The 18,752-nt window shown below is 42.8% G+C and overlaps 1 protein-coding gene across 5 annotated transcripts in view; it reads left to right on the top strand.

Annotated features, from left to right (window-relative positions):
- The window catches only part of LOC140464522 (SEC14-like protein 5), a 57,057-nt gene that overhangs the window by 29,732 nt on the left and 8,573 nt on the right, over positions 1-18,752 (top strand). For 4 of the 5 annotated variants that reach the window (XM_072559690.1, XM_072559691.1, XM_072559689.1 and 1 more), the window contains exons 6-13: positions 825-1,065; positions 1,719-1,831; positions 3,847-3,876; positions 4,856-5,045; positions 7,049-7,137; positions 11,817-11,887; positions 16,748-16,919; positions 18,197-18,331. In XM_072559690.1, the coding sequence (XP_072415791.1) occupies positions 825-1,065; positions 1,719-1,831; positions 3,847-3,876; positions 4,856-5,045; positions 7,049-7,137; positions 11,817-11,887; positions 16,748-16,919; positions 18,197-18,331 (1,041 nt within the window). The remainder of the gene's footprint in view (positions 1-824; positions 1,066-1,718; positions 1,832-3,846; positions 3,877-4,855; positions 5,046-7,048; positions 7,138-11,816; positions 11,888-16,747; positions 16,920-18,196; positions 18,332-18,752) is intronic. The other variant, XM_072559692.1, reaches the window with a different exon arrangement.

Raw genomic sequence — 18,752 nt, 5'->3', positions numbered from 1 at the left:
TTTGAAGTGGATTTGATGCATACTTAGTTCTGGTTCCAACAACATGATTTGTTTGTTTACCAGCAGTTTAGTTCTATTCAAGGCATTCAGTCTGTTCAACTCCTCTGAGGGGCAGATTTCAGCCACATCTTTAAATCAGCAGGCCACCTCCACTCCTTAGAACATTTGTCAGGACTTAACTGGCCAAGTCCAGTCTGTTGAATTGCATTCAGGATACACTTCACCTATGACAGTAATGTTTGGACATCGCACTCAGTGCCCACTTCTCATGAGTGAGCGTAAATGGAAAGTTATTCAGATACATGGGCACTGCAGCTGAATTTGATGCTGATTTTCTTTGACCTTAGGTACAACAAAATATCACAAACAATAAATGAATGGATGACCAGTAAATCTGGTGTAAATACTGTGTAAGTAGTGCTGCTTGCAGCATAAGTGTTATCAAGCATACCAAGGAGAGCCCCAATGTTCTGCTTTAAAACTGTGACTGTGGGATATTTAACATCCACCTGAGAAGGCACTTGAGGCCTTGGTTTTGCATCTCACTTGAAAGACAGCAGCTCCAACAATACAGCACCTCCTCAGTACTGCAGCCTAGATTAAAGGCTCAAATCCAGGAGCTGGACATAAACCCTTGATAAAGCTGTATCCTCTGGGTGAATATAACAATTTAGCTGTTTGTAAATTAGTGAGCAGCAATAAGGAAAATACTTTGTACTGTTTCAGTGCTGAATGGTTGTTGCCCAAAGTGCTTTAGTGCTGCTAAACTAAACCTTTATGAAACGTAAGGCACAGTATTTATAGCCAGTTCCGTCACATTTCAGGGTAAAGAAGTTATTGAACACTACCTGAGTGAACTGACTGCACAGGGTGTCAAACACATTCCCCGCTGGACTCCTCGTGCGACTGTCGCCACAACAGAAACAATGCCAGAGAACAGTCGACCAGCAATGGCACCATTGCCGGATCTCAGGGTAGAGTCATCAGAGCTCCTGGCACATTGCAGTACCAAAGAACCATTGACTAGCCTGTGTGGGCAGGAGACATTGCCCATAACACCAGATGGTAGGTTTCTGCACTCAGAGTATGATATTTTTCAATTCCCTGGCAGATAAGTTTCAAGTAACATAGAAACATAACAGTTTAATGAGTATGGTGAACTACTGGCACTATTAAAGAACAAAGGACCAAACTTCATCTTTGCAACTTTGAATAGGTTTCAACTATTCAATATGTAAATATATAAATTGTTAATGGTTTTGCAAAACAGTGGGTCACTCATTGCATGAGACTAATCTAGCATAATGGCAGTGATGTACAGTGGCAATATACCCTTGTGTTTGTGTGTGTCACAAGCATGACTCTTAAAGCTAGAAACTCAGTTTGATCTGAATTATAGCAAGAACCTTGTAGACTGATACATCTAATAAGGAGGTCATTTGGCCTGTCATGTCTTTAATGACTCTTTGAAAGAGTGATCCAAGTAGTCCTACTCCTCTGTTTACTTTGGAAAATTACTTCCCTTTGCCAAAGCACAATGGGATCAGCAGATAGAAAACTCAAGTGAAATGACCAGGTTTAAATATTTTGAGATTTAAACGTTCCAAAATAGCTTCCTATGAGACACTGTTTTTTAGTGCACAGACCGCAATGAATAATATTGTCTATTGAATTCTTTAGTGACAACAGTCAGCATTGGGTATATCCATGTTTTTTAGCCGACAAGCTCGATGCTGATTACATTGAACGCTACCTGGGGCAACTGACCCCCATGCAAGAGAGCTGCCTGATCCAGCTTCGACAGTGGCTCCAAGAAACACACAAAGGCAAGGTATGTGATGGGCTAAACCTATCTCTGCTCAACAAAAGTCAATACAATTAAACAAATCAAATATTAGTTGATAAGTGAGCAAAACTGATTTCCTTAGGTCTTGGAAATTTTGAGCTTGAGGACATGGGTGTTGCAATTAAAACATGACCTCATAAGTGTGTTAAAACAGATAGTCAGTTTCCTGAACCATAACATCATTGATGATTAGCCACACTAAGAATTACATTCTGCTCTTTAGATATTCCACTGAGCTGTCAATCATCGCCCACATGTTATTTTCTTTTCAAACGTTTTGCAGCTGAGACCTGGATATTGTTTACGTGATTGCATTTTCCTAATCTATTGTATTAAAAATTCACTCTATTCCGTAAACCTTCCCCTTAATTGGTCTGTTCTCTTTGAATTCATTGCCTCTTATACTCAGCACCTGAATACATACCATAGTGCCAGCAGTAAACTGAAGAACATTATTAGAAGACATACTCTTGTAAAAAGCACAAACAACAAGTGATGCTGAACAGATTCCCAATTGTCATTGTCTCCTGACAAAATCATGCCTGTTTGCCAGAAACTTATGTTTTCTTAGACAAAATAGATGCAGGACCTCCAGAATTTGTAGTGCATAGTTCCAGTGGGTACACGTTTAATCTAGGAAATAAGTTCATTGTATTTGTAGCATCTGGAGATTTTTAAGAATGTAAGGTGACCTTATGGAAACATAGAATTCCCCGAGGTGACTTAACTAGATATTTATTGAAAGAGTGTTAACAGGAACTAGGGAATTCAGTTTATAATTAGAGGGTTCTCCCATTTAGAATGGAGATAGGGAAATTTTCTTTCTCAGGAAGTCATCAGTCTTTGGAATTCCCTTCCCCACAGAGCAGTGGAGGCAGGATCATGGAATACTTTTAAGAGAGGCAGACCTTGACTAACAAGGGAGAAAAATGCAATCAGAGTTAGGGAGGAATGTGGTGTTGAAGTCACAATCAGATCAGAGATGAGTTACTGAATGATGGAGCAGGCTAGAGGAACTGAATGGCCCACTGCTGCTTTTATTTTGTTTGTTTATATGTACATTGACTGCCACAATTCCTACACTGGGATAGTGAGTACCTTTTATAAATACTTTGTTGACTATGAATGGCATTTGGATGTCATGCACTTATGAAAAGTTATTTAATTTTTGTTTATTTTCTACTATATCAAATACACTGAAAAGAATGATTCTAGAGTATCTCATACACGTACATAGGGTTTGGATCTCTAGGATAATATTGAAATTGGCTCTGGACATGTATATGTAAGTAGCATGGTTTTGGACATTTAACATGAGTACAGTGAATCCAGGAACTCTAGGATAGCTCATGCATAGACAAAATGGACCCTGAATCGTGGTGACTGGGAAATACAATGTGTCCCGAACCTTCCTTAGAGCTAGAACCAAGACATAGAAGTGGCAGGATAAATGTATCCATGTATCCATGCTGTAATCATGGTGGAAGGGTCTTTTTTGAGCCAAGATCAGGACATCCTGACTATATTGAGGTTTAACCACTTACATCCATGTCCAGAAATAGTGTTGGAATGTCAAAATAGACAGAAGAGAAAATGAACCAAAAACAAAGATTTCTGCAGAAACTTGGCAGATTAGGCAGCATCTGTGGGGAAAATCAGAGTTAACATTTCGAGTCCAGTGACCTTTCTTCAGATCTAGCACCAGCAGTTCCTTATTTTATGGAAGAATAAATAAGCCTGATGAATGGTTAAAATCTTTGTTAGGTACCTGAATATTTGGAATTTTGACACATTCCCTTCAACATTTGAATTTTCTAGAGATTTACCTAGTTCATTTTAGGAAGAGATAGCCTAAAGCAAAAGATGCTCGATGCAAGTACACCGATGGATTGCTTTATTAACACTGAGCAATGACGTGTGTGAATTAATTTTGGAATTCTGTCTTCATCTCAGTCAAAAGACCACACCTTAAGTCATGTCTTTCTCTGTGCTCTTTATAGTCTGAGGCAGGTGATTGGAAGCCAGAAAAGGTAATATTTTCTGTGTGTGTATTTGCTGCATGTCAGCGCGAGTCAGAGTTTAGCATTGCCTGGTAGAGTTAGTGTGTAATATTTGGAAGATGGATTCAAATTCAACTGTTGCTGTGTCCTCCAGTCAACACCTGATATGTCGCTTTAAATTTCTAAGCAGAACAGCCTTAGCTTTAATTCTCTTAATGTGTTGTCTCATTGGATAAAAGTTAATGGCTTGGATGGACATCCTTACATGGCATGCTCTGTGCCAATAACAGTCTTTTATTTATCTTAGTCTCTCATTTTCTGGTCATCAGGAGGACATAGACCCATTTATTTGAACCTCTTCCTGAAGATCATCTATTGAATGTACATGCATTCAGAAAAACCTGCACTCTATCATTAAACACACACTCAAAACCTGATAAACATGCCCATAAATGCACAAGGAATCAGAGGAGCACATACATATGTGTTTCAATGATTTGCATGTGTTTGATGTGTCATTTAACTAATTTGTTCCCTTGAATGTTACAAATATTTCACTGGACAGGGTAAGTAACTTCTGAACTAATTAAAGTCAGGAGGGAATTGAGACTTGTCTTTTCTGTGGCCTTGCCTCAGAGTGACTGAGTTGAAACGAATAACATTCTGCAGAATGGTTTGGATTTCAAGCTTGCAGTACTTTCAAAATGAAGTCTCCAATGATGTGTTAATAATGAGTCAGATTTCTTATGTGCAGAGTTCTCAATTTCAACAGAAGGATGACTTGACTGTATCATCAGGAGTCCTTTATCTGCATTGATGCAGGGGCAATACTAGTATGTAGACTGAATATTGTTGTATAAGCAGATCATCTGTTCAGTGAGTGAATAAACCTTTTAAAATGTTGTGCTGGTGGGTCTTGCAGTGAATAGTGTTGAGTTGTGAACCCAGCAAATGACGTAAATGCCATGAAGGCAGTGATAACAGAATCTGTTGCTGTTGTGTTTTCCAGATTCCCAAAGATGAACATATTTTGCGTTTCCTGCGGGCTCGGGATTTCAATATTGAAAAGGCACGAGAGATCTTGTGTCAATCACTTACCTGGCGCAAACAATACCAGGTGGATTACATTCTCCAGGTGTGGAGACCACCACAAGTACTGGTTGACTATTATACAGGAGGCTGGCATTATCATGACAGAGGTAATCCTTCAGGCTACTTACTCTTTACTGGGAGGTAAAAACAATGACTGCAGATGCTGGAAACCAGATTCTGGATTAGTGGTGCTGGAAGAGCACCGCAGTTCAGGCAGCATCCAAGGAGCTTCGAAATTGACATTTCGGGCAAAAGCCCTTCCATCAGGAATAAAGGCAGTGAGCCTGAAACGTGGAGAGGGTCGGTGTGGACTTGTTGGGCCGAAGGGCCTGTTTCCACACTGTAAGTAATCTAAGTAATCTAAGATAAGCTAGAGGAGGGTGGGGGTAGGGAGCTCCCACCCCCACCCTCCTCTAGCTTATCTCTCCACACTTCAGGCTCACTGCCTTTATTCCTGATGAAGGGCTTTTGCCCGAAATGTCGATTTCGAAGCTCCTTGGATGCTGCCTAAACTGCTGTGCTCTTTCAGCACCACTAATCCAGAATCTTTACTGGGAGCCAAGCTTTAGCTCAATGGGAGTGGTCCAAGGGCCGCCTCTTACATTGAAGTCCCAGTGTGACTCCACTCTCATGGAATGTGGGAGGATCCAGGTTAATACTGGAACATAGATTCAAAATATTAGTGGCTCCTCCCTTGTTCATGAGCTGACTTCTTTTCCTGTTAATTGAACATTTACCTTTTTAGACATTGCTTGTAGACTGGGGTTTGTGTTGCCTCCATGTCAAACAGCAAGGTTTTGTGAGGGTCTGTATGCAAGTGGTGTCATTGTTCAGTATTTTGTTTGACAATTCTGTGTGCTGTGGGTTTAAATGAAAGGTACAGCCTTCATTACATGAAAGTATGAGAATAATAGGATTGAGAAGTATGGTTTGTCAAACCTGTCCCAGATTCAGCCTGTTTATACCCATTTCATTACCAGACTCCCGCGTTTTGCCTTGAAGACAAAGGCAAAATTCCTTTGACTAATGGGCAATTCCTCTTCAATGGTCACAGAAAATCGAGCTAAAAACCCCACAAAATCATTGATAGGACTGGTACTTGTTAACCCACTATTATGATCCCAGTTGGTACCATGGAACAAGTCAGATCCCAGAATGAACTTTGACTTGATGGATCAAGTAATTAATTTCCTTTTAGTTAACATGGTGGTTACTTGATGAGACATTTTCATGTGAGACGACAGATGTTCCTTAGAACATAAGCTTATTACACAAAAGAGAGATAAAAACACAAACAAACCAAGTTTTATAGATATAGCAGACAGATTAGAAAGACCCTAACACAAAAAGCAAAATAAAATCTCAACCTGTTTCCTAACACTTTTCTGGGGAATTAAATCCACAGAAATTACAACCTTATCTCAACTCCTTAAGTTTCAACTTAACTGACTCCTTTCAGGTTCCTTACCATTGACTGTGGAGATAATTTTACAATTTATTTCTGAGTCTCAGGTGTGAACCCTTCACAATTCTAAACTTTCTCAGTTCTAACAACTTTAAACTTTTATACTAGTTCTTCTGCCTTGGAAACTACACAGACTTTTGTTGAGGTGACTGGTTCCTCTGAACTTGAAAAAACCTGGTTGCCCTGCTCGAAGAAATTCTTCTACCCTCTGAAATGAACTTCAGGCTCTTCTAAACTGAACTGAAAATCTTGATTCTTCTGCTCTGAAATCAAAATGGCCAGTATCAACATCTTATCAAGTAATACTATAGGGTTCGTCCAAGCAGTCATATGATTTTTTAGCAGTGATATATTTAGGTTACTGTTCTAGAATTACTTTCACGCCTTTTAAAATACCTTCGTGGAACTGAACAAAATTCCTCTTGCCTCTAATTTAATAGTCAGCTTTCAAAAGCTATAATATATATATTATAAACATTTCAACACAACACTCACATTCCTTAAGGTGGTGCCAAGCAGCTACCTGTCTACTTCTGGAGGGTTACTAGTAGCCAATCAGTGACAAGCTGATCATTCTTGGGGATCTTGTGCTGGGGCTGCAGCTTTGCACTCAAACCTTGATTTCCTTCTTTTTCCATGACCAAGATGGCCGGCCATTATATATCCTGCGGCTGGGACAGATGGACACAAAGGGGCTGCTGAAAGCCGTGGGGGAGGAGGCCATTCTACGACACGTAAGTGAGTCAGTGATATTTAGTCGAGAGTGCTTAGTAATCCTTGGCCAGTGTTATTCACTGAAACATAAAAAATGAGGAGGCCATTCGGCCCCTCGGGTTTATTTTGTCATTCAATTAGGTATCAACTTTATTTAATTTTAATATCTTATAAAACCCATTAATCTGCATTCTGAAATTTGCACTGACATCTAACAGCTTATTGACAGAAAGATGTCCATATTTACACTACCCTTTGTGGGAGGAAGTATTCCTGGCATCAATACTGAAAGGCCTGCCTCTAATTTAAAGTTATACCCCCTTGTTCTGTACTTCTTCATTGAAGGAAATAGCCTCTCTCTATTTGCACAATCTTGGGATGATTTGAACTAATTAAATTAGATCATCCCTTAATCTTCTATACTTGAGAAAATACAAGACCAGTCTGTGAAATCTGTCCACAGAATGTAACCATATTAATTTCAGTATAATTTTGGTTAATCTGCCATGTATGGTTCTCTAAGGCTGGTTTAAAACACTGACTAGAACAGATTTATTTTTTAAACAGGAAGAAGGTTTATGATAGGATGTGAACTCTCATTGTCTGGATTATTAATCTGATGACATGCCTTACTACAGCAACAGAGCCAATTTACTGCAAAGATTTTTTTCTCCTTTATCCAAATGTTCAGCATCTCTCTGCATTTCTGTTCAGAATTCAAAATTCATTGTGTATGGTTTTAGGATCCTGGAGCAACTTTACAATTATGTCACAGAGGTATTCTCATAGTACATAACGTGGGTGGAGTTATTTGGGTAGGAAGAGAGAAACATACACAGAAAAGCATTTTGCTGATGAAGACCTTTTGCCCAAAATGTCGATTCTGTTGCTCCTCGGATGCTGCCTGACCTGCTGTGCTTTTCCAGCACCGCACTCTTGACTAGTATTAGCCACGACTCTTTCCATAATAAGGCATTAAGATGGTACGTCTCTGGTTACCATGTATTGTAATTTTTAGTCTTAATGTGTAATAAGTATAGACAGGATAGATCAAGTGAATCCTCAGAGGATTATTAAGACAGTAGGAGTATACTTAAGAGGGAAATCAGGAGGGCAAAAAGGGGACATAAGATAGCTTTGGCAAATAGAATTAAGGAGCATCCAAAGGGTTTTTACAAATACATTAAGGACAAAAGGGTAACTAGGGAGAGAATAGGGCCCCTCAAAGATCAGTAAGGCGACCTTTGTGTGGAACTGCAGAAAATGGGGGAGATACTAAACTAGTATTTTGCATCAGTATTTACTGTGGAAAAGGATATGGAAGATATAGAATGTAGGGAAATTGATGGTCACATCTTGAAAAAATGTCCATATTACAGAGGAGGAAGTGCTGGATGTCTTGAAACTCATAAAAGTGGATAAATCCCCAGGACCTGATCAGGTGTACCCTAGAACTCTGTGGGAAGCTAGGGAAGTGATTTCTGGGCCCCTTGCTGATATATTTGTATCATCGATAGTCACAGGTGAGGTGCCAGAAGACTGGAGGTTGGCTAACGTGGTGCCACTATTTAAGAAAGGTGGTAAGGACAAGCCAGAGAACTATAGACCAGTGAGCCTGATGTTGATGGTGGGCAAGTTGTTGGAGGGAATCCCAAGAGACAGGATATACATGTATTTGGAAAGGCAAGGACTGATTAGGGATAGTCAACTTGGCTTTGTTCATGGGAAATCATGTCTCAAAAAATTGATTGAGATTTTTGAAGTAGTAACAAAGAGGATTAATGAGGGCAGAGCGGTAGATGAGATCTATATAGAACATAGAGAACATAGAAAAGTACAGTCACGCCTCGACATAACGAATGACCCCGTTCATGTACAAATCGGTTTATGAACAGGATTGTACCTAAAATTTTGCTTCAACGTACGTACGAAATTCAAGGTACGAGCGAAGGTATGAACGCAAAAAGCCTGTGTGCGACCACGTGGTTTTGTTGTTCTGCTTTGCCATGCGCTTGTTGAACGCAAAAGCTCTCGAGCCCCGTGTGATCTCATTCAGTTCGTCTTTGGCGCGTGAGCTGTGAACAGCCGTCCAAGCATTCTTACGCTATCCGAACAGTAGGAAAAATTGATTCAGTTCGCCAACTTTTCGGTTCGCGAATCGGGTCCCGGAACGGATTAAGTTCGTAATTTGGGGCGCTACTGTACAGCACAGAGGCCCACGATGTTATGCCGAGGTTTAATCCTAATCTAAAATATAATAACAACCTACGCGCCCCTCAACTCATTGCTATCCATGTACATGTCCAGCAGTCACTTAAATGTCCCCAATGACTCTGTTTCCACCACCACTGCTGGCAACGCATTCCATGCATTCACAGCTCTCTGCCTAAAGAACCTACCTCTGACGTCTCCTTTATACCTTCCTCCTAATATCTTCAAACTATGATGCCTCGTACCAGTCAATCCTGCCCTGAGGAAAAGTCTCTGGCTATTGACTCTATCCATTCCTCTCATTATCCTGTACACCTCGATCAGGTCTCCTCTCTTCCTCCTTCTCTCCAGAGAGGAAGGTCCGAGCTTATTCAACCTTTTTTCATAAGGCAAGCCCTCCAATCCAGGCAGCATCCTGGTAAACCTTCTTTGCACCCTCTCCAAAGCCTCTATATCTTTCCTATAGTAGGGCAACCAGAACTGGACACAATATTCCAAGTGTGGTCTCACCAGGGACTTGTAGAGCTGTAGCAAAACTTCGCGGCTCTTAAACTCAATCCCCCTGTTAATGAAAGCCAAAACATCATATGCTTTCTTAACAACCCTATCCATTTGTGTAGCAGCTTTGAGGGATCTATGTACTTGCACACCCAGATCCTCTGTTCCTCCACACTGCCAATATGGACTTCAGTAAGTCGTTCAGCAAGGTTCCTCATGGCAGATTGTTTAGCAAGGTTAGATCTCATGGAATACAGGGAGAACTGGTCAGAACTGGCTCAAAGGTAGAAGACAGGGTGGTGGTGGAGGGTCATTTTTCAGACTGGAGGCCTGTGACCAGTGGAGTACCACAAGGATCAGTGCTGGGATCACTACTTTTTGTCAGTTATGTAAATGATTTGGATGTGAGCAAAAGAGATACAGCTAGTAAGTTTGCGGATGGCACCAAAATTGGATTTATAGGATCTTGATCAGATGGGCCAATGGGCTGAGGAATGGCAGGTGGAATTTAGATAAATGCAAGGTGCTGCAATTTGGGAAAGCAAATCTTAGCAGGATTTATACACTTAATGGTAAGATCCTAGGGAGTGTTGCTGAACAAAGAGACCTTGGAGTGCAGGTTCATAGCTCCTTGAAAGTAGAGTTGTAGGTAGATAGGATAGTGAAGAAGGTGTTTGGTGTACTTTCTTTTATTGGTCAGAGTATTGAGTACAAGATTTGGGTGGTCATGTTGCAGCTGTACAAGATACTGCTTAGGCCTCTGTTGGAATATTGCATGCAATTCTGATCTCCTTCCTATTGGAAGAATGTTGTGAAACTTGAAACAGTTCAGAAAAAATTTACAAGAATGTTGCCAGCATTGGAGTATTTGAGTTATAGGGAGAGGTTGAACAGGGCTGTTTTTCCTGTAGCTTCGGAGGCTGAGGGACTTGTAGAGCTTTAGCAAAACTTTGCGGCTCTTAAACTCGATCCCCCTGTTAATGAAAGCCTTACTGAAGTCCATATTGGCAGTGTGGTGGAACAGAGGATCTGGGTGTACAAGTACATAGATCCCTCAAAGCTGCTACCCAAGTGGATAGGGTTGTTAAGAAAGCACAAGCCTTATAGAGGTTTATAAAATCATGAGAGGCATGGATAGGGTAAATAGACAAGGTCTTTTCCCTGGGGTGGGGGAGTCCAGAACTAGAGGGCAAAGGGTGAGAGGAAGATATAAAAGAGACCTAAGGGGCAACATTTAAAAGGCATCTGGATGGGTATATGAATAGGAAGGGTTTGGAGGGATATGGGCCGAGTGCTGGCAGGTGAGACTAGATTGGCTTGGGATATCTGGTCGGCATGGACGGGTTGGACTGAAGGGTCTGTTTCCGTGCTGCACATCTCTCTGACTCTCTGACTAAGTAGTATTACATAGAAGCCTGAGCCTGAAGGAAGGTCTTGATCTGGTTTCCTTCTTGACCAGTATGTCCTCAACCCAAATTATGACCTCTTTACCACATAGTGATCTTAATTGCTCTGCTATTAGTGGCTACACATAGGGAATTCCCTCCCCAACTTCTTCAATTCTACCAATTTCCTCCTTTTAAGATGATCTTTAAAAATTACCTCTGCCACTACCTGTCTTAATTGGTCTTCATGATTGATAATTGCACCAGTGAAGTTCTTTGGACTGTTTCACTGCACTGAAGTTGCTATAGAAACATAATTTGTTGTTGTCAATTAGTGAGGAGGAGGGAATTTACATTAAAATAATGATGATGAGTTATGATGATGAGATATCCATGATAATATGTAGCTGAGAAGCGAATACTTCCACACTGATTTTTTGGTGTCATTAGACAACTCAATGCCAATGGGTTGGATTCACAAAGGAGCTATAGACAACAGGTTCAGTTACAAGCAGGCAATGCCTGGATCAGACTGTGCCCTAAGGCCTCAGCACTTGCCCAGTACAGTTGGCAATCTTCAATAAAACATATTCCTCTCTTTCCAGGTTCTATCAATTAATGAAGATGGGCAGAAGAGGTGTGAAGAGAATACCAAAGTCTTTGGTCGCCCAATCACGTTAGTATTCCTTCCGTTTTGTATCCCCTCAATTTCCAGTCCCCACCTCTTTCATTGTTCCTGAAATTACTGCCATTTTCTCTGATACAGGTCCTCAAGCATTTTCACTCTTGCCTCCTCATTCACTCTCCCTTTTCCTTATTTTCAACTCTCAGTGAATCCCCTGTGTATAACTATCAGATTATGATATAAAGTTTTGAGTTAATTGCACAGGAGATCAGGACGTGGGTGCTAGGTGGGTGAAAATCTAGGAGAGTGGTTGCAGTTTGTTAGCAACTGATTGTGGAGTTAATTCACAAGGCCAGAGAACCAGGGATTTTCCAAGCTGGGAGAGGACATAGAACATAGAACATAGAAAAATACAGCACAGTACAGGCCCTTCAGCCCTCGATGTTGCGCCGACCGAAGCCTACCTAACCTACACTAGCCCAATAACCTCCATATGCTTATCCAACGCCCGCTTAAATGACCATAAAGAGGGAGAGTCCACCACTGCTACTGGCAGGGCATTCCATGAACTCACAACCCGCTGAGTAAAACATCTACCCCTAACATCTGTCCTATACCTACCACCCCTTAATTTAAAGCTGTGTCCCCTAGTAACAGCTGACTTCATTAGCGGAAAAAGGTTCTCACTGTCAACCATATCTAAACCCCTAATCATTTTGTACACCTCTATCAAATCTCCCCTAAACCTTCTTTTCTCCAATGAGAAAAGCCCTAAGTGCCTCAGCCTTTCCTCATACGATCTTCCTACCATGCCAGGCAACATCCTGGTAAACCTCCTCTGCACTCGTTCCAATGCCTCCACATCCTTCCTATAATATGGCGACCAAAACTGCACACAATACTCCAGATGAGGCCATACCAGAGTCTTATACAACTGCAACATGACCTCAGGACTCCGGAACTCAATTCCTCTACCAATAAAGCCCAGAACCTCATATGCCATCTTCACAGCACTATTTACCTGGGTGGCAACTTTCAAAGATCTGTGTACATGGACACCAAGATCCCTCTGCTCATCCACACTACCAAGTAGTCTACCATCAGCCCAGTAATCCATCTTCTTGTTACTCCTACCAAAGTGAATGACTTCACACTTAGCTACATTGAATTCCATTTGCCACCTTACTGCCCAGCTCTGCAACTTATCTATATCCCGCTGTAACCTGCCACATCCTTCTTCGCTGTCCACAACTTCACCGATTTTCGTGTCATCCGCAAACTTGCTCACCCAGCCTTCAAGCTCCTCCTCCAGGTCATTTATAAAAATGACAAACAGCAATGGTCCCAAAACAGATCCTTGTGGAACACCGCTAGTAACTGCGCTCCAAGATGAACCTATACCATCAACTATTACCCTCTGTCTCCTTCCAGCCAGCCAATTCCTAATCCAAACCTCTAATGCACCCTCAATGCCATACCTCCGTAGTTTTTGCATTAGCCTACCATGGGGTACCTTATCAAATGCCTTGCTAAAATCCATATACACCACATCTACTGCTTTACCCTCGTCCACTTCCTTGGTCACCTTCTCAAAGAATTCAATAAGGTTTGTGAGGCACGACCTGCCCTTCACAAAACCATGCTGACTATCCTTGATCACATTATTCCTATCCAGATGTTCATAAATCCTATCCCTTACAATTCTCTCTAAGACTTTGCCCACAACAGAAGTGAGACTGACTGGCCTATAGTTACTCGGGCTATCCCTGCTCCCCTTCTTGAACAAGGGGACCACATTCGCTATCGTCCAGTCTTCTGGCACTATTCCTGTAGACAACGAGAACATAAAAATCAAGGCCAATGGCTCCGCTATCTCCTCCCTAGCTTCCCAGAGGATCCTAGGATAAATGCCATCAGGCCCAGGGGACTTATCTATTTTCATCCTTTCCAGAATTTCCAACACCTCTTCCCTACATACCTCAAAGCCGTCCATTCTAATTAATTGTGACTCAGTATCCACATCGGCAACAATGTCCTGTTCCTGAGTGAATACTGACGAAAAGTATTGATTTAGTGTCTCACCGATCTCCTCCGCCTCCACACACAACTTCCCACTACTATCCTTGACTGGACCGATACCTACCCTAGTCATCCTTTTCTTCCTGACATACCTATAGAAAGCCTTTAGGTTTTCCCTAATCCTACCAACTAAGGACTTTTCATGTCCCCTTCACGCTGCTCTTAGCTCTCTCTTTAGATCCTTCCTGGCTACCTTATGACTCTCAATCGCCCCAACTGAACCTTCATGCCTCATCTTTACATAGGCTGCCCTCTTCCCTTTCACAAGGGATTCCAATTCCTTGTTAAACCACGGCTGCCTCACAAGACCCTTTACTCCCTCCCTGACTGGTACATACTTATCAAGGACACCCATTAGCTGTTCCTTGAACAATCTCCACATATCATTTGTGTTCTTCCCTTGAAGCCTATTTTTCCAATCCATGCATCCTAAGTCATGCCTCACCGCATCATAATTTCCCTGCCCCCAGCTATAACTGTTGCCCTGCAGTGCACACTGATCCCTCTCCATCACTAGAGTAAAAGTCACCGAGTTGTGGTCACTGCCCCCGAAGTGCTCACCTACCTCCAAGTCTAACACCTGGCCTGGTTCATTACCTAGAACCAAATCCAGTATGGCCTCACCTCTTGTTGGCCTGTCTACATGTTGTGTCAGGAAACCCTCCTGCACACATTGGACAAACACCGACCCATCTAACGAACTTGAGCTGTAGCTTTCCCAGTCAATATCTGGGAAGTTAAAGTCCCCCATAATAACCACCCTGCTACTTTCACTCTTCTCCTGAATCATCCTCGCCATACTTTCCTCTACTTCTCTCGGACTATTAGGAGGCCTGTAGAAAACTCCTAACAGGGTGACCTCACCTTTCCTATTTCTAACCTCCGCCCAAACTACCTCAGATGGCAAGTCTTCCTCCATCACCCTTTCTACTGCTGTAATACTATCCTTGACAAGCAATGCCACACCTCCCCCTCTTTTACCCCCATCTCTGACCCTACTAAAACATTTAAACCCTGGAACCTGCAACAGCCATTCCTGTCCCTGTTCCACCCACGTCTCTGTAATGGCCACAACATCGAAGTCCCAGTTACCAACCCATGCTGCAAGCTCACCTACCTTATTTCTTATACTTCTGGCATTGAAGTATACACACTGTTTACAGGCACCCTCCTTCGAGACCGATGCCATGTTCCTAACCTCCCTACACTCAAGGTCCTGTATCCTAAAGCTACACTCCAGGTTCCCATGCGCCTGCAGAGTTTGTTTAAACCCTCCCAAAGAGTACTAGCAAACCTCCCCCCAAGGATACTGGTGCCCCTCAGGTTCAGGTGTAGACCATCCTGTTTATAGAGGTCCCACCTTCCCCAGAAAGAACCCCAGTTATCCAAATACCAGAATCCCTCCCTCCTGCACCATCCCTGTAGCCACGCATTTAACTCCTCTCTCTCCCTATTCCTCGACTCTCTATCACGTGGCACGGGTAACAAACCAGAGACAACAACTCTGTTTGTTCTAGCTCTGAGCTTCCAACCTAGCTCCCTGAAAGCCTGTCTAACATCCTCACCCCTCTTCCTACCTATGTCATTGGTGCCAACGTGGACCACGATCTGGGGCTGCTCCCCCTCCCCCATAAGGACCCAGAAAACACGATCAGAGACATCACGTACCCTTGCACCTGGGAGGCAACATACCAATCGTGAGTTTCTGTCGCCCCCGCAAAACCGCCTATCTGTGCCCCTCACTATTGAGTCCCCAATAACTATCGCTCTACCTTTCTCCGCCCTTCCCTTCTGAGCAACGGGGACAGGCTCCGTGCCAGAGACCTGAACCTCGTTGCATACCCCTGGTAAGTCATCCCCCCCACAAGTATCCAAAACAGTATACTTGTTCTTGAGGGGAATGACCACAGGGGGTCCCTGCACTGGCTGCTTCCTCCCACTCCCCCTCACTGTCACCCACCTCTCTATAACTTTCGGAGTAACTACTTCCCCTAAAGCTCTGATCTACGACCACCTCTGCCTCCCGAATGATCCGCAGTTCATCCAACTCCAGCTCCAGTTCCCTAACACAGTCTTGGAGGAGCTGGAGATGGGTGCACCTCTTGCAAGTGTAATCAGGAGGGACACTAATGGCTTCTCTCACCTCATACATGTTGCAAGAGGAACATTGCACTGCCTTCGCTGCCATCCCTCTAAAAGGTAAACTTTAAAAACTAGATCTAAAGAAACAAACAAGCAAAAAGCAGCACTTACCTGCTTATCACAACGGGTCGTATTATTAGGTTAGAGGAGGAGTGTGGGTGGGAGGCTCTACCCCTGTAGTGCCTCGGGTTCCTCGCCTGCGCGCTTTTATAAGAAAAAAAACCTTCCCAGGTAAGCTAGCGCGACACCAGCTTCCGGGTCTGCTAGGCGCTTAAAAAAAACTTTAAATTTTAGCCGTTAAAAAAACAATAACTGGACTATACCGCGACTTAAAAAAACACCATCAGACAGCCGTTACCTGCTCCGCCCAGAGAGGACAATGGAGTCAAAGGTGGTATAGCTGACAGAAGAAAGGTACAGGAGTGATAGACTGGGATATTGAGGAAGAGAAGGGAGCTGAGACAATATGGGATGGTAGGGGATAATGTAGAGCCTAGCTATAAGAGCTAGGAGATGCTGAGAGAATGGATGAGAGAGGAGGAGAGTCAAACCTCAGTGATGAAGCCGAGCCATGAAGATCTGTCCACGATATCTGGAATTGGCATATTCTTTACTGGTCAGCTTCCTAATTGTTGATATTCAATCAATGTTGGGGCAGTGAATAACTCGGGTGTTTGATTGAATGAGCAGATCGTGGACCTGCCTGGTTGACCTGGAAGGACTGAACATGAGGCACCTGTGGCGGCCGGGAGTGAAAGCATTGCTGAGGATCATTGAGGTGGTGGAAGCAAACTACCCGGAGACACTAGGCCGGCTGCTGATTCTCCGAGCACCTCGGGTCTTTCCTGTTCTCTGGACACTGGTGAGTCACAAACTGATGCTGCTCCTGCCCCTTTACATCCAACAAGTGCCCGTTTATTAGAGCTCAGATGGTGTCAACAGGACTGTGGAGGCATTACAGACAAGCTCTTTCTTATTCACTATCCGAACATACTCAATCACCTCCAAACGTCATTGAGCAGCAGCAATAGTGCCTTTAGCTGATTTTTCCCTCCCTCTAGGCCAGCTAACTTTACAAGGACCAGGACAAACCTGAAAACTTCTGTCTCGAAAACTGGGCTACTTTTATGCTGTTTTAAATATTGTGTCACTGCCACAGCATCTGACGTGTGATATGGACACCGTAACAAAGTGATTCAGTTTCACCAGACCCAGTAAACTAGAGAATGTGAAATCATATTCCAGCACGTCACTTTGATTTTAACGCACTCAATTCTATAAATCTATCAAAAACAAAGACTGCTGTTTATTGGATTGTTGTAAAAGCAAAGCTAATTTCGGGAAGGAAATCTGCTGGGTTTACCTGATCTAAGCTTATATGTGATCCTCATCTCATATTTGAGTCCAAGTATGGTGCTGGAAAAGCACAGCAGGTCATACAGCATCCAAGGAGCAGGAGAGTTGACTGTTTTGGGCATAAGCCCTTCATCACTTATGCCCAAAACGTCGACTTTCCTGCTCATCAGATGCTGCCTGACCTGCTGTACTTTTCCAGTGCCACACTTTCCAATTCTGACTCTCCAGCATCTGCGGTCCTCACTTTCTCTCATCTCATATTGACATGGTTGATTCTTAATTGCCTCTGAAATGTCCAAGCAAATCAGTTCATTATATCAAGCTCTGTATGAATAAGGGAAAAGGCAGTAAATGCCAACTAGCCCAGTGATCCCCACATTTCAAGAATGAATAGAGGGACAGAGATAGCACCTTCCAAATTCACATCTAGGTCAAGGGCAGCAAATACATGGGAAAACCACCATCTTCAATATCCCCTCCAAGCCACACACCATCCTGACCTTGACATATACTGCTGTTCTTTCAGTCAAAATTCTGGAGCTCTCTGCCTAATGTCCATGTGGGTGTATCTGCATCAAACAGACTTCAGCAATTCAAGAAGGTAGCTCACCATCGCCTTCTCAAGGGCAACAAGGGATGAGTTGACAACCAGTGACACCCACTTGCCATGAACAAATGAGGGAAAAAACTGTCTGGATTACCTTGAATTCTGCAAGTTTGATTGGATATCCTGTTATTAGACAGAGACCCTGATGCGCCTCATTGATTCTTTCTGTTCTTTAGGTCAATCCATTCATCAATGAAAACACACGTCAGAAATTCCTCATCTACAGTGGCAACAACTATCAGGGTACAGGAGGGCTTATTGATTACATCGACAAAGAAATTGTTCCTGACTTCCTGGGTGGAGACTGCCTGGTATGAAGTGCTGTTGTGGAGGGTCAGTTAAAGCAGTGTGAAGATGATATTGGGTTGGGGATATTGAGGTTAGTGAGGTGGCACTGGGTTGGGGATAGTGACATTAGTGAGGGTGGAGAGGAAGGCAGAGAAGTGCGGTTCAATCTGTTAAGGGATGATGTTATCACTGTGGTAATAATGTGATAACTGTGGAAAGCTCTTGGCAACGATCAACCTTCAAATCAAAACAGCTGCAAAATGTCTGGGTAGAGTCTATGATAGAGGTCACTTTATGTTAACTGTGGAAACAGAGTAAATTATACCAAGACTCATTGAGGTAGCATACTGGAAAGGAAGCCATGCTATTTCCAGCATCATTTCAAAGGTCATAGATTTTGTAAAACTTTGCAAAAGTTTCCAATTTACCTGGCTTTTAGATCCA

The sequence above is a fragment of the Chiloscyllium punctatum genome, chromosome 40 (genome assembly GCF_047496795.1).
Source record: "Chiloscyllium punctatum isolate Juve2018m chromosome 40, sChiPun1.3, whole genome shotgun sequence".
Classification (NCBI taxonomy): Eukaryota; Metazoa; Chordata; class Chondrichthyes; order Orectolobiformes; family Hemiscylliidae; genus Chiloscyllium; species Chiloscyllium punctatum.
This window is presented reverse-complemented; position numbering and strand designations above follow the sequence as displayed.